At 40.2% G+C, this 15,286-nt stretch overlaps 1 protein-coding gene across 3 annotated transcripts in view; it reads right to left on the minus strand.

The window, feature by feature from the left end:
* Positions 1-962: 962 nt before the first annotated feature.
* The window catches only part of ZNF41 (zinc finger protein 41), a 43,663-nt gene continuing 29,339 nt past the window's right edge, over positions 963-15,286 (minus strand). For all 3 annotated transcript variants that reach the window (XM_011223132.3, XM_011223133.3, XM_034648829.1), the window contains 3 exons: positions 12,648-12,774; positions 12,286-12,381; positions 963-7,397 (listed from right to left, as the gene is read on the minus strand). In XM_011223132.3, the coding sequence (XP_011221434.1) occupies positions 5,365-7,397; positions 12,286-12,381; positions 12,648-12,774 (2,256 nt within the window). In that variant the 3' untranslated portion in view covers positions 963-5,364. The remainder of the gene's footprint in view (positions 7,398-12,285; positions 12,382-12,647; positions 12,775-15,286) is intronic.

The raw sequence follows: 15,286 nt of genomic DNA on the forward strand, positions 1-15,286 counted from the left end.
CCTTCCAGGACTCTGTTCCATTCACTTCTTTCCTTGACTGATTTTAATGTCTATCCTCTAGCCATAATAAAATGTAACCGTGAGTATTAACAGCTTTCAGGGAGTTCTGAGAGTCCAACTAGTGAATTATTGAAACTGAGGGTGGTCTTGGAGACCGTTGAACTTGCTGTTGCTGTCAAATGAGGGCAGTCTTGTGTGTGGACTGTTTTTTCTAACTTCTGCACAAGATAAACACATAAACATCAATTAACTTTCTATATTCTAGTAACTAACAATAAGAAATTTAAGTTAAAGGGGCACCTGCCTGGCACAGTCAGTGCAGCATGCGAACTCTTGATCTCAGGGATGTGAGTTCAAGCCCCATGCTGGGTGTAGAGATTACTTAAAAAAAAGAAATTGAAATGAAAAACCAATATCACACGATAAAGTAGAAACAAGATGACACCAAGTAAAAAAGCATGAAAAATATGAAAAATTTAGGGAATAATTTGTCAGAAGATGTGAAAGACCTGTATACTGAAAACTACAAATGTGGGACGCCTGGATAGCTCAGTCAATTAAGCGTCTGCCTTTGGCTCAGGTCATGATCCCAGGGTCCTGGGATCAAGTCCTTGCTCAGCGGGGAGCCTGCCTCTGCCTCTGCCTGCCCCTCCCCCTGCTTGTGCTCTCTCTCTCTCTGACAAATAAATGAATACAATCTTTAAAAACAAAACAATAAAGTGAAAACTACAAATGTAATAAAATATAACAACATTAAAGAATACTTAAAGAAATGGAGAGATATACCTCATTTATGAATCAGAAAACAATATTGTTAAGATTTCAGTTATCCCCACTTTGATCTGTAGATTTGAACTAATCCAAATAAAAACCACAGCAGCTTTTTTGTTGTTGTTGAAATGGACAAACTTATTCTACAATTCATACAGAAATGTAAAGGACCTAGAATAGGTAAAACAAACTCTGGAAAAGAAACAACTTTATTGAGGTATAATGCACACTCCATATTTAAATTGTACAGTTCCGGGACTTTTTTTAAACAAAAGTTTATTCTTAAATATACAGCAGGCTCCAAGACAACAGTTCATTCTAGCTATAGGTGGCAACAGATGTTATGGCAGGGAATCCAGATGTTTAAAAAGGAATGGCATTAAGGATCACCTCAATGACCTTTATTAAATTTGCCACATCCATCACCACGATCAAGTTCTAGTACATTCATATCACCCCAATAAGATTCCTGTACTAATTTACGGTTACTGACCATTCCCATTTTCACCCCCAGACAACCACCAATCTACAGATCTTTATGGATTTTTCCGGAAATTTCATATAAATACAATATACAAATACAATCCTTGATCGTTTGTGTCTTGCTTCTTTCACTTAGAGTAATATTTTGGAGATTCATCCATGTCGTAATATTTGTTAGTGTTTGTTCCTTTTTATCGCTGAGAGCACCACATTTTGTGTATCCATTTACCAGCTGATGGACATTTGGATCATCTCTACTTTTTGCCTTGTATAAATAATGCTGTTATAAATAGGTGCAAATGTTCGTGCGAACACGTTACGTATCTTTTGGGTGGATACTAGGAGTGACATCGCTGGGTCCTACGGTAAATTTATGATGAACTTTTAGGGAAACTGCCACTTTTCCAAAGTGGCTATACCACTTTAATGCATTCACACCAGAAATGTATGAAAAGTTCCTAATTCTCCCTATATTTGCCAACATTTGTACGATTGTCTTTTTTTATTATAGCCATTTTAGTGCACATAAAGTCGTATTTCATTGTGGTTTTCATTAGAATTTCCCTAATGACTCATGATGTTGGGCGTCCCATTCTGTGCTTACTTGCACTATATCTTCTTCGGTGAAATGGCTCTTCAAGTCTTTTGCCCATTTTAAAAATGGGTTGTTTGCCTCCTTTTACCGAGTTGTAAGAGTTCTTTATATATCCCACATACAAGTCCTTTATCAGACATAGGACTTAGAAATGTTTTCTCCCAGTCTGTTTTGTCTTTCCATTTTTCCAGTGGTGTCTTTTGAAGCACAAACCTTTTCGGCTTTTGGTTTGATGAAGTCCAGTTTATTATTTTTTTCCTTATGGATCCTGCTCTTGGTGTCCTATCTAAGAATTTTTCGCCTAAAACAAGGTCATAGAGAGTATCTCCTGTTTTCTGCTAAAACTTTTAGTTTTAGCTTTTATATTTATGTCTCTGATCCATTTTGAGTTGTTAGAATGGTGTGAAGCAAGATTTAAATTTATCTTTTTGCATGTGAATATCCAATTATCCCCGCACCAAATGTTGAAAGGCTTTTCTTTCCCCATTGAACGGCCTTCACACTTTTGTGAAAAAAAAAAATGTTTACCGTAAGTATGAGGGTTTATTACTTGACTCTATTTTGTTCTGTTGATCTATGTATCTATCCCCATGCCAGTACCACACTGTCTCAATTACCGTAGCTTTATAATAATTTTGAAACTGGTAGGCAAATGTCCTTCCTCTTTGTTCTTGGGCAGATGCCTTTTTGCTATTCTTGATCCTTTCTACCTCTTTCTATATTTTGAAGATTAGTTGATCAGTTTTGGGGGAAGAAAGCCTGCTGGAAGTTTGATAAAATTGTATTGAATCTGTAGATCATGTGACTTTTCTTCTTCAGTTTATTAATATGATTACATTGATTTTTGAATGTTGAAGCAGCCTTGCATCATGGAATAAACCTCACTTGGTCATAATGTATAATTCTTTTATATGTTGTTAGGTTTAATTTGCTAATATTTTGTTGAGGATTTTTACGTCTATATTCATGAGGAATATTGGTCTGTAGGTTGTTGTTGTTATGTGTTGGTATGGTTGTTAAATATCAGGGTAATACTGGCCTCACAGACTTGGGGAATGTTCCTTCTTCCTCTATTTTTAAAAGATTTTATGGAGTTTTGATATTATTTCTCCTATAAATGTCTAATGCAATTAACCAGCTAAACCATCTGGCTTCAAGCTTTTTTTGTGTGGGAAGATTTACATTTACTATTTGCTTACTGTTGTTGGTGAAATAGAAATGGTGCAGGCATGTGAGGACCATGCCTGGGTCTCAGATCTCAGCTATCAGTTAACCATCTTGGGGAACTACTATAGTGGAATTGGAAGACAAGATGTAAAAATTAAAATCACACTGAGATATCACTATATACTAACCATTATGGATATATATGGATATATATATATAGTAGAGATATATATATATATCCATATATATATGGATATATCCATAATGGTATATATGCTAATATATATATGTATATATATATATGAGCTAAAGTAAATATAATATATATATATGAGCTAAAGTAAAAAAGATGGAAAATACCAAGTGATGGCAAGAATCTGGAGCAACTACAACTCATATACTGTGCTGGTGGGAGCGTATATGGGTACAGCCACTTTGGAAAACTAGTTTTATAAACTAAAGCTGAGCATATGGATACTGTATGACTTGGTAGTTCAAATCCTAGAAATATGCCTAACAGAAATTCATAAATACGTTCATTAATAAATAGGCACTAAAATCTTTATAGCCTGAAGCTACAGACAACCCAAATAGCCATCAACAGTGGAATAAACATACTGTAGTATAGTCACACAATGGAATATAACATGACCACGAGAATGAATTATCTACAACTGTATTCAACAAAACGGATGAACCTCACATTTACAATGTGAATGAAAATAGACACTAACAGACATTATAATATATATAATATATATAATAGACATTTTCCACCAAAATATGAAATACAATTGTTTGACTCAATTTATATAAAAGAGCAAACAGACAAAACTAATCTATGCTGTTAGAAGTCAGGATAGTGTTTATCTTGGGGGTTGAGGGGACAAGGCCTGGAAGGGAGCACAGGGAATGCTTCTGGAGTGCTTGCCATGTTGTGTTTCTTGATCTGGGTATGTTCAGTATGTAAGAGTTCATTGAGCTGTTTGCTTATGATCTCTGCATTTTCTGTATGCATTATACAGTAATAAAAAGGTTTAAAAATAAGGTAAAATTGCATGCTAGAAAGCCCCTTTTCTTATGAGAATCATAAGAAACATTTAAGGAAAAATGAGAAAGTGTCTATATATCAGTGCTTAAAAAAAGCAGTGCTCTTTCTAGAGAAGTCTTCCAGTTCTTCAACGATAATTATATCTTAGACTAACCAAACACATGACTTTATCCCATAGCAATCGACACAATACTACTCTTAACGTGTGTGTAGAAAATGAATGTATCTTACCAAATTGAAAGAAAAACAAAATCAAAATGTTATGTATTGAAACCCAATTAATCAAATGCTCCTTTTCAAATAGGAATCCCAAAGAAAGCAGAAGCTTCAGTGGATGAGACCGGAAGTCCAGCGTGTTGCGGCTCAGTTCCATTGTTTTAGCATCAGTTACTAAGGGGATGAGAAATCTATGGTCTGCAGCTTACATAAATGATAGCTTTTGGGGTACAGGTTAGGAAGTACGCATACCTTTTGGGGATGTGAATCATCTGCTGCCAAGGCATGGAAGTAATGAGGAAACAATTGCCACCTTTAGATGTCTGTAAGGTTTAATAACTATATTCCTGTAACATCGGCTAGAGCTATGCCTAATTTGCCAATGCATACAGTCATTTTAAACTTAAAGAGATACATTAAGTTAAAAAATTCTAGTCCGTTTTTTAAAAATATACTCTGGTGAAGGGAAGAGAAAGAACAGTTCCTTGTGGCAATCTTTTCTGTGTCTTAAATGTCAACGATCACAAAAACTTCTGGCTTCTACTCACAGATCTGCCTTCCCAAATAGGTTTTGGCCTTGACTTTGGTGCCCTGCAGGTGTTTGGACAATGAAAACTCTTCTCCCCACCCTAGAAATTTCAAAAAAGGTGGCCAATATTAAGTACTTTTACATTTCAGGGTATGAAGAGCTAATCAGTGCTGAATTTATAAAGTCCTTCACCCAAAAAGTGTAAGAGATTACAAGTCATCTCCTGGGGTCTGTCTTTTTACCATGTGTAGGAGCTTGGGGGTCTCTGTGTGAATCATGCAGCCAAACAGGACTATTGCTCAAATGCCCTACCCGAGTGTCTCCCTATGCATATAATTGCACGTCAACTGTGGTGGTACAGGTACTTGTATTTTCAATTGACTGAAGGATACTTGGCTTTGTCTGCCTTCTGTTCACTTAAGCTGTAGCCTGTCATGCCCACTTCCCCCTGCACCCCCGATCACAGCATCCAGCACCCCTCTGCCCCACTATGAGACATCTGATGCGTCCCCTGCTGTGAGTTCCAGCTGAAGTCTTTCTCAGTCAATGGCTTTATACTTTTTCTCCACTATGAGTTTTCTGGTGTTTCATGAGATTTGATCTGTCAGTGAAGGCCTTCTGACATTCTGTACAAGCATAGGGTTTCTTTCCGGTGTGAATGATCTGATGCATACTTAATGTTGCTTTCTGGATAAAGGCTTTCCCGCATTTACTGCATTCATAGTGTCTTTCTCCAGTATGAGATTTCTGATGGATAGTGAGGCGGGACTTCCACGTGAAGGTTTTCCCACAGTCACTGCATTTGTAGGGTTTCTCTCGAGTGTGGATTTTCTGGTGTGTTATAAGATTTGACCTGTCAGTGAAGGCCTTTCCACATTCAGCACATATATTGGGTTTCTCTCCTGTGTGGATCTTCTGATGCACACGGAGTTGTGATTTCTTAGTAAAGCATTTTCCACAGTCACTGCATTTGTAAGGCTTCTCTCCAGTATGAATTCTATGATGTGCGATGAAGTGTGATTTCTGGATGAAGGCCTTCCCACATTCAGGACAAACGTAGGGTTTCTCCCCTGTGTGGATCCTCTGATGCACACTTAGTGTTGATTTCTGGATAAAGGCTTTCCCACATTCATTGCATTCATAGTGTCTCTCTCCAATATGAGATTTCTGATGGATTTTGAGGCGTGACTTCCATATGAAGGCTTTTCCACAGCCATTGCATTTATAGGGTTTCTCTCCAGTATGAGTTTTCTGGTGTTTAATGAGATTTGACTGGTCACTGAAAGCCTTTCCACATTCAGCACACATATAGGGTTTCTCTCCAGTATGCGTTTTCTGATGTGTAGTGAGGTTTGTCCTATGAGTAAAGACCTTTCCACATTCTGTACATATATAGGGTTTTTCTCCTGTGTGAATTCTTTGATGCACGTGCAGTTGTGACTTCTTAGTGAATGATTTTCCACACTCACTGCATTCATAAGGCTTTTCGCCAGTATGGATTCTCTGATGTGTATTGAAATGTGATTTCTGGATGAAGGCCTTCCCGCATTCCGTGCATACATAGGGTTTCTCTCCTGTGTGGATTCTCTGATGCATTCTGAGTGCTGATTTTCTTGTAAAGGCTTTCCCACATTCACTGCACGCATAGTGTTTCTCTCCAGTATGAGTTTTCTGATGTATAGTAAGGTCTGAATTCTGGGAGAAGCCTCTTCCACATTCCCTGCATTCATACGGTTTTTCTCCGGTATGAATTCTCATATGTCTAAAGAGATAGGATCTGTGGAAAAAGGCTTTTCCACATTCACTGCATTTATAGGGTTTCTGCCCAGTATGAATTTTCTGATGTGTAATGAGGTTTGACTTGAGAGTAAAGGCCTTCCCACACTGAGTACATATATGGGGTTTATCTCCTGTACAGACACTTTGAGGTACATTAATCTGTGGCTGTTGGATGAGGGCTTTGTCACTTTTATGGCATACATGGGCTTTTTCTTCAGCATGAATTCTCTGATGCTCAAAGAGATGTGACTTCTGGGGGAAGCTCTTTACACACTCAGTACATACATAAAGTTGTTCCCCAGTCTGAATTTTCTGATGGTGGATGAGAACTTGTTTGTTGCCAAGATGTTTTTCACATTGATTAATTTCACAGGGATTTGCTCCTATATTCACATTCTCAGTAGAGGAAGAACTATGGGTGAAATTATTATCATTTCCAAAAATCTTATCAAGGTTCTTTGTCGCATTGCTTTTATTATGATTGTGTAAGTTTAAAGCATGCTTCAAACTCTTTCCAAATGTGTCATAGTTATGGAGTCTTTTAATTGAAGGAACAAGCTTGGTACTCACATGAATTATTTTTTCAATATTTTTACATTCATAGCCCCTCTCCTTAATCAATACTTTCACATGACTTAAAGGGTGATTTTGGCTTTCTTGATCTCTCTCTAGCTGGCTATTATTTTGCCACAATTCTTCTAAAATGGAACACAATGGATCTTTTCCTATGGGTTGACCAAATTTCTCATAGTGGAATGAAACTTTTCCAGAAATTCTCTGTTGTTGCATTTCCCCAATACCCTCATCTAGAAAGAAAAAGAAAAAAGTAAAAATGACTCAAAGGACAATCAGCAGAGGGTAAGGGGTACAGGTAGTTCAGACAAGATGAACACAGAAATGGAAGAGTCCCTGTGACAATAATGAAAATAATATAGTAATACAAAATTCTTCTAAAGTGCTCCCTATATACAAAAGAATTATATGCCATTTATGATGTGCCAGGCACTGTTCCAAGTGCTTTACACATCATAGCTCATATAATCCTCCCTAAACATGAAGAGGTAGCCATCATTACCAATCATGTTTCATAGATGAGAAAACAGAAGGACAGAGGTTATATAACTTGCTGAAGATCAAATGGCTAAATAAGTGAGAGAGATGGGATTTGAATCCTGGGGATTCATATCCACTAAGTAGGAGGTCTGGAGAGCGAGTCTAACCAGAAGAAGAAGGTGAAGTTTGTTAAGGGAAATCCTAGCATAGAAGAAATAGTTCAGATTCATGTCTTTATTACTTATCAGCTCTAAACCTTTCTAATCTCTTTGCTTTGTCTCTCTTTTCCCTCTGAACCATAGGAGCACCAACATAAATGTATGTGCCTCAAAGACCCACTCCTCTACGTCTACAGGAAACACTGTGGCAACATCAGCCATCCAAATAGTAAATAGGTATCTGGGCTCCAACTCAATAGCCAGCTGCAAGTTTTCCTTGGTCCCAAGGATATATGCTTTCAACAAGTGTCAAATAGGTGAGGGAAGGCCACCTATGGCAGAAACTGCAAGCCATCCACCAAAAACTACTGGCATTTGCCTGTTCTTTATAGTTCTAGAATGTAGCTGGGCATTACATGTACCAGCCTCACTTTGTCCTCCCAATGGAGTATGGATAGAAGCGTTATATGCAGCTGTCAGGTTCGGCCTTAAGACAGTGGGCAAAACTCTTCCCCTCTCTCCTTCCCACTGGACCCAGCAATGGCCCAACATTAACCACACAGCTGACAATGATGCCTTAGGAGATGGCAGGGCAATGACTTGGACCATGGTCCCTGAGTGACCCATTGGGATCAGAGTCGACTTGTTGAATGAATCCACTCGTCTCAGAATTCTTCTATGAGAGAGGACATATGTTGATACTAGGCTTGTTGTTTTGCCCCTCTGCATATTCAGAATGTATCGTCCTTGATATTGGCTCTAATTCCAGTGCACTTCTAGGCAGGTTGTATCTACTATGAATTTACAAATCAGACATGGTACCGCTCATATCCATACTTCATTTGGCACGGTTTTCTTCTGGAACACAAAGACTGAAATTGTTAACATTTCATGCAGCTGTCTTCCCTTTCCAAATATAATCCATGGTCCTTTGAATTCCTCTGAGCAGACACTTGAAAAATCCTCCCGAAAGAGAGCAAAATATCCTCCTCTGCCTAGCTCCCCAGATTCAATAAATTTAAGTTTACCAAGTGTTTTCCGTGCTTCGCTTCAGAAAACTGAAGAATAAATGTGCCGGGTATCAACTTATTGCCTCTCAACTCTAAATTCACTCCTCTTTCCCTGCTCTGCAAAAATGGATCTGAGTCTCTTTAAATATCTGTCACGATGTTGAGCCTTTTCAGCACAGGGCTGATGGAGAAACACTGCAGGAGGGGGGGGGTTGCTTCCCGGTCCTGGTGGGCTCACGCAGCGGGCTCCTGTCCAGCAAGGGCAGCTTGTCTGGCACCAACACTGGGCTCCTGATGCACAAGCAGCTTCCCAGGCACCCAGGTCTTGCGGCGTGGGTGGCTTCTCTGGACCTCAGCTCCTGCAGCGTGGATGCCTTTGCTCGCACCCAGCTCCTGCAGCCCATACGGCTTCCCGAGCACCCGGCCCCTGCAGTGCTGGAAGGGCCTCCGGCTCCAGGTTCCTGCAGTCTATTGCAGCCAGTGGCACTCGGCACCCGGCACTTACCCTGGCGCCCCTCTCAGATGATGTGTAGGGGGCTACCTCCAGTGAGAAGCTTCCCCATGATCAGCTGTCTCTGGAACCCCAGAGCGCAGCTTTCTGGCAAGTTCTACCAGCATGGTACCAGAGTAACTCTTCTTCCATGCTCTGGGCCATGACTGGGTCCCTCAACAAGGTCTGGATTCATCCCTGGGAAGCAGGGGAGGCTCTTCCTTGGGTGCTCCTTCAAAGCCCTAGAGGCACTGGCTGTTCCTTTTATCTGCTATTCCTTTATTCTTTAGATTTCTCTTTGGTTTTGCTCACTAATCTCTTGTCACTTCCATCTCACCAGAGCTAAGAATTCTTTATGTTATGCTTTCCCTGTTCAAATTTGTATGTAGTTTCTCTTTCCTGATCAGCCCCTGAATTATACAATAAGAAACAGGCTTTTAATTCTGGGAACTTTCTAAAAACATAGAGGTAAAGGCCTCGGTTACCACACAGTCTAAAATCTGTGCTTTTTTTCCTGAGTTCCTGTGGAAAGAAAGGTGAGAAAAAGGAAAGAGCCGCATACGCTGGACTAAGTGAGCCATTTCACAGAACACTAACGTCTGATCACCAGGTGAAAATGTATCATCTGGATAGACAGAGCACAGAATAAAGAGTCAGATTCACGGAACACTAACAAATGTGGTAGACACCAAGAAAATGTTAAAAATGCACAGCAAAAGAAACAATCAACAAAATGAAAAAGCAACCTATGTAAGGGGAGAAGATATTTGCAAGTCATGTATCTGATAAGGAGGTAATATCCAAATTATATAAAGAACTCCTACAACTCAACAGCACAAAATAAGCAAACCCATGAAAAAATGGGTAGAGGAACAAAATAGACAGTTTTCCAAAGAAGATATCCAAATGGTCACTGAAAGTGAACTAGTAAAAAGAATGGAATCAGCAAATTCAATGAGGAAAAAAATCACCATAATCCAGATTTAAGAAAACATGGAGCTGGTTTTAGGTGATATTACTGGGAACTGAGAAGATGAACCGAGAACTGAAAATGATATTTGCAAAAATGGAAAAGCACTAGGAACTGTAGGGTGACTAATTAAAAAAAAAAGCTGAAAGATTTAAGGAGCACTAACAGAATGTGACAGAATTTGGAAGGTGGGAAGGCGATGTGTGAGATGATGATTCCAATTTCTGAGGGTCAAGAGAAACATTTCATGGGAACTTTCTGCATAGCTAAATCTAGTACTAAAGTACCAGTGAAAACCAGACTGGAGATGTCAAAAGCAGAGTCATTAGAATTCAGTATGGATGAATCTTTGCACATATACAAAGAAAAGATTGGTGAACAGTGGACAGGGTCCCTAGGGCAACCTCATGTATGGGGATAAGGAGGAGAAGAAAGGGGTGCCTGATGGCTCAGTCGTTAAGCATCTGCCTTCAGCTTGGGTCATGATCCCAGGGTCCTGGGATCTAGCCCTGCATCGGGCCCCCTGCTCAGTGGGGAGCCTGCTTCTCCCTCTCCCACTCCCCCTGCTTGTGTTCCCTCTCTCACTATGTCTCTCTCTGTCCAATAAATAAATAAAATCTTTAAAAAAAAAAGGAGGAGAAGAAGGCTGGAAAAAAGGGCAAGTAATAAACTGGATGCAAATCAGTAAGAAACAGACAGGAAACTCAAGCGAAACAAGATAAAGTCACTCATAAAAGGAAAGCTCAAAAAGACCACAGCAGGTCAATAATGAAAGGCTGAAAGTAGGTATTGGAGAAAGGCAAAATAAAAAATGAGATACCACTTTATACCCACTGTTGGCCAAAAAATGAGGAACTCTGGTTCTAGTAATTGTTGACAGAAACTTTAGGATAGCAAGAATCTTTGCGCACTGTGGGGTTGGTATAGATTTGTGCAGCCAATCTGAGAATAATATGGTGGTGCTCGGTCAAATTCAGGATTAAAATATGCAATGGTTAGGCAAATCCCCTCTTCTATAAACATTCCCAAGAAATTCTCACCCTCCAAAAGGGAACACTTCTGTAGAAATTTATCGTAGAGTTGTTTGTCTTAGTTGGGAATTTGTATTAGCAACAACCCTAGGTTCCACCACCGGGTGAATGGTTAAGGAAGATGTGGTACTGGCACATTGGGGAATACTGTGCAGCCATTTGAAGGAATGAAGCCAGATAAATACACCGTGATATGGACAGACCTTATGGGTGAGTGAAAAAAAAGGAACACAATTAAGACATGGGGTGCAATATAATTTATATATACTAAAAATACATACTCAGAAACCAATACATCAGGCTTTTAAAGACTATCACACAAATTCACAGATAAAACACAGTAGCTCAGCTGCCCCTGGGAGGAGCTGTAAGGAATGAGCATGTGGAATTGGAATAAAAGGGAAGAAATGTTAAAATACCTGAATGTACAAGGAAAGAATCTAAGATAAAGGGGGTGAGAGTGGAATAGGAAGAATGGAAAGGTCTTAGATAAGATAGGGTGGTATGTATGGGATCTAGGGTACAGAGACTAGAGACAGCTCTCTTGTCAAAAAGCCAAGCAATGAAGACAATGGCTATTTGCAAGGGTTGTACTTGGAGAAACTTCTTAGGCATCAAAGGAGCTCCTGTGAACTATAGCCAATAAACTACAGAAATTTAGAACTTTCGCACCTGGGTGCCTCAGTTGGTTAAGCATCTGTTTTCAGCTCAGGACATGATCCCGGGGTCCTGGGATCGAGCCCCACATCAGGCTCCCTGCTCAGAGGGGAGCCTGCTTCTCTCTCTCCCTCTGCCTACAGCTCCCCTGGCTTGTGTGTTCTCTCTCTCAGTCAAATAAATAAATAAAATCTTAAAACAAAAAAAGGAAGTTTGGAACTTTCAAGGCAGGTGATTTTCACAGTCTTTCAAAGCTATCAGCCTCTTCTAGAAAAAGTGAGATTTACTTCCATGTCCCCCATTTGCATGAGTCACACTCACCCACCTGAACAGCTCTGATGTGGGGTTTCCCCCTCCAACGTCCACGGCCCTTCTCCTTGCTCCAACTTGAAGATGACCTCTGGTTTGGGAACCCGGTACCCTGTTAACAGGACACGGTACAGGATTGGGTCCAGCTGATTGGATTTCAGGGGACTTTCAATGACATTTCCATTTGCTCTTCAGAAAAGTAATCACATTTCACTGGGAACAGAGTAATAATGATAGTGCTGAAAAGGGCCTGAAGAATCTTGGACAAATCCAGGATGACACCATCACACACTTAAGATGTTCCAGAACACCCAGCAGCTGAGAATGGAAATAGCCACACTCAGGCCCCTGGCAGACACACAGGGCAGCTGTGCTTACCCACTGACAGCAAGTGGCTGTAGTTCTCCAGTGTCACATCCTGGTACAGGCGCCTCTGAGCAGGGTCCAGTTGCTGCCACTCCTCCCTGCTGAAGTCCACAGTCACATCCTCGAATGACACGGAGACCTGTAACAACACACTCCTGTTCAAGGCAACATGGTCAGCACTGGGGGTTGGAAGGAAGACAAACAGGAAGTTGTCTTTAATGATGTTTTACCATTAAGTATCACATAGGGTTTGCATTCAGTACCTGGTTTTGTATATCATTTTGTGAGAGGAAAGAAACTTATTGATGTTTCTTGACATTCATTGTGTAAGTAGTACGTTCACTTGTTTATTTATTCAGTCACTCTTTTGCAAAAATGAGGATTAAAATAGGCTCTCTTTAAGTCGTCTAGTTAGTGTAGGAACTGCATACGTGTACTGATTGATTATGTGCCAGGCCACGGCAATACAGAATTGAGTAAAACAGAACTGAATAAAAAGAAACACAGAGGGGAAAAGGCGAAGTAATAGAGCCTTTAAAAACAATACAGGGGCGCCTGGGTGGCACAGTGGTTGAGCGTCTGCCTTCGGCTCAGGGCGTGATCCCGGCATTGTGGGATCGAGCCCCACGTCAGGCTCCTCTGCTATGAGCCTGCTTCTTCCTCTCCCACTCCCCCTGCTTGTGTTCCCTCTCTAGCTGGCTGTGTCTGTCTCTGTCGAGTAAATAAATAAAATCTTTAAAAAAAATAAAAAATAAAAAATAAAAACAATACAGAAGATTCATTCCCAGGTTTTGGCACCTCCCCCAAATACAGAAAGAAGATAAATACAGACAAATATCTTTATGATCTCAGATTAGGAAAATGATTCTCAAGCAAGATGCAAAAAAACGTTAACCATAAAGAAAAAGATTGGTGTCTGGCTACAATAAATTTTAAAACTTCTATTCATTTAAAAGACAGCATTATAAGAGAAGAAAAGGAAAGACACAGAATAGGAAAAGATATCTGCAACACATGTTACTGTCAAAGGGTTCATATCTAGAGGATGTGAAGAACTCTTACAAACCAATAAGAAGAAAGGAGACCACTGAGAAGAAAAGTGGGCAAAGCATTTGAACAGGCATTTTACAAAAGGGGAAATCCAAGGTTTCAATAAACAGGAAAAGGGCTTAACCTTAGTAACCAGGGTATGCAAATTTAAACCACAGTGAGGGGCACCTGGGTGGCTCAGTTGGTTGGGCGTCTGCCTTCAGCTTAGGTCATGATCCCAGGGTCCCAGGATTAAGCTCCGCATCAGGCTCCCTGCTGAACTATAGCCAATAAACTACAGAAATTTAGAACTTTCGCACCTGGGTGCCTCAGTTGGTTAAGCATCTGTTTTCAGCTCAGGACATGATCCCGGGGTCCTGGGATCGAGCCCCACATCAGGCTCCCACTCTCCCACTCGCCCTGCTTGCACGCACTCTATCTCTCTTTCTCTGTCAAATAAATAAATAAATAAACTACAGTGAGATACCACCATACAACCCCTAGAATGTACTCAATGGAAAAGACCGATAGTACAAAGTGTTGAGGAGAATATGGTGCAATGAGAATTCTCATATTGCTAATGGTGATCTGAATTGGTGCAACTATGTTGGAAAGGGTTTTGTCTTTATTGGGTAATGTTAAAGCATGCATACACTAGGACACAGTGATTCCATTCATGGAAATATGCCCATTGGAATATGTGTACATGTGCAATAGGAGGCATGGCCAAGAATATTTGTAGCAGCATTATTCAAAATGTGTGTAATATTGCATGATAATAAAAAGTTAAAAATTAATAGTAATTAAAAATCAGTGTTCAACATAATAGCAACAGTATCTACTCCCTTTGTGAAAAATATTAAGAACATTTTCTGGGGTGCCTGGGTGGCTCAGTCGGTTGAGTCACCAACACTTGATTTTGGCTTAGGTCATGATCTTGGGGCCGTGAGGTCGAGCCCTGTGTCAGGCTCTGCACTCAGTGCAGTCTGCTTGAGATTCTCTCTCTCCCTCTCTCTGCAGTTCCCCCCTCATTCTCTCTCTCTCTAAATACATAAAATTCTTTTTTAAAAAAGAATATTTTCTTAGTTGCTTTTATTTGCATAATCCTTAAGCATATACCCCACCCACCCATCCATGAACTAACCAAGACCGGTTTTCTGGTTAGGGAGATCTGGGGAATTGATGGAGAGAACGATGTGAATGCATTACCGATTCAAAAATTAAGTTAAAAATTACCAATGGGACCAAAATGGCATAGACATAATTCTCTATTTCTCCAGCTAAGTACAGCTAAAACCCCTGGGTGTGGTATATAAAACAAAGATAAGAACACTCTGTAGCTGGAGAGAGGGAGGCAAACTTGCCACGATCCTCAGAACCTGAGGAACGACACAGTGGTGATTTCCCCGAGTTTTCTTTTTGCCCCACACATCTTGGACTAGGTGCTAGAGAAACTGGCAACCTAGAATGCCAACTGGCACAGACAGAAACAGCCCCAGGAAAGCCTGCTTTCATTAGTTAAAGTACCAGGAAAAAGGCAACATCGCAAGAGAGAAAAACTTAAATAATATTGCCCTGTTCCAGCCAAGCATCACAGAAAAAAACAAAAACACAAAAACACT

This window comes from Ailuropoda melanoleuca, chromosome X (assembly GCF_002007445.2).
Source record: "Ailuropoda melanoleuca isolate Jingjing chromosome X, ASM200744v2, whole genome shotgun sequence".
Lineage (NCBI taxonomy): Eukaryota > Metazoa > Chordata > Mammalia > Carnivora > Ursidae > Ailuropoda > Ailuropoda melanoleuca.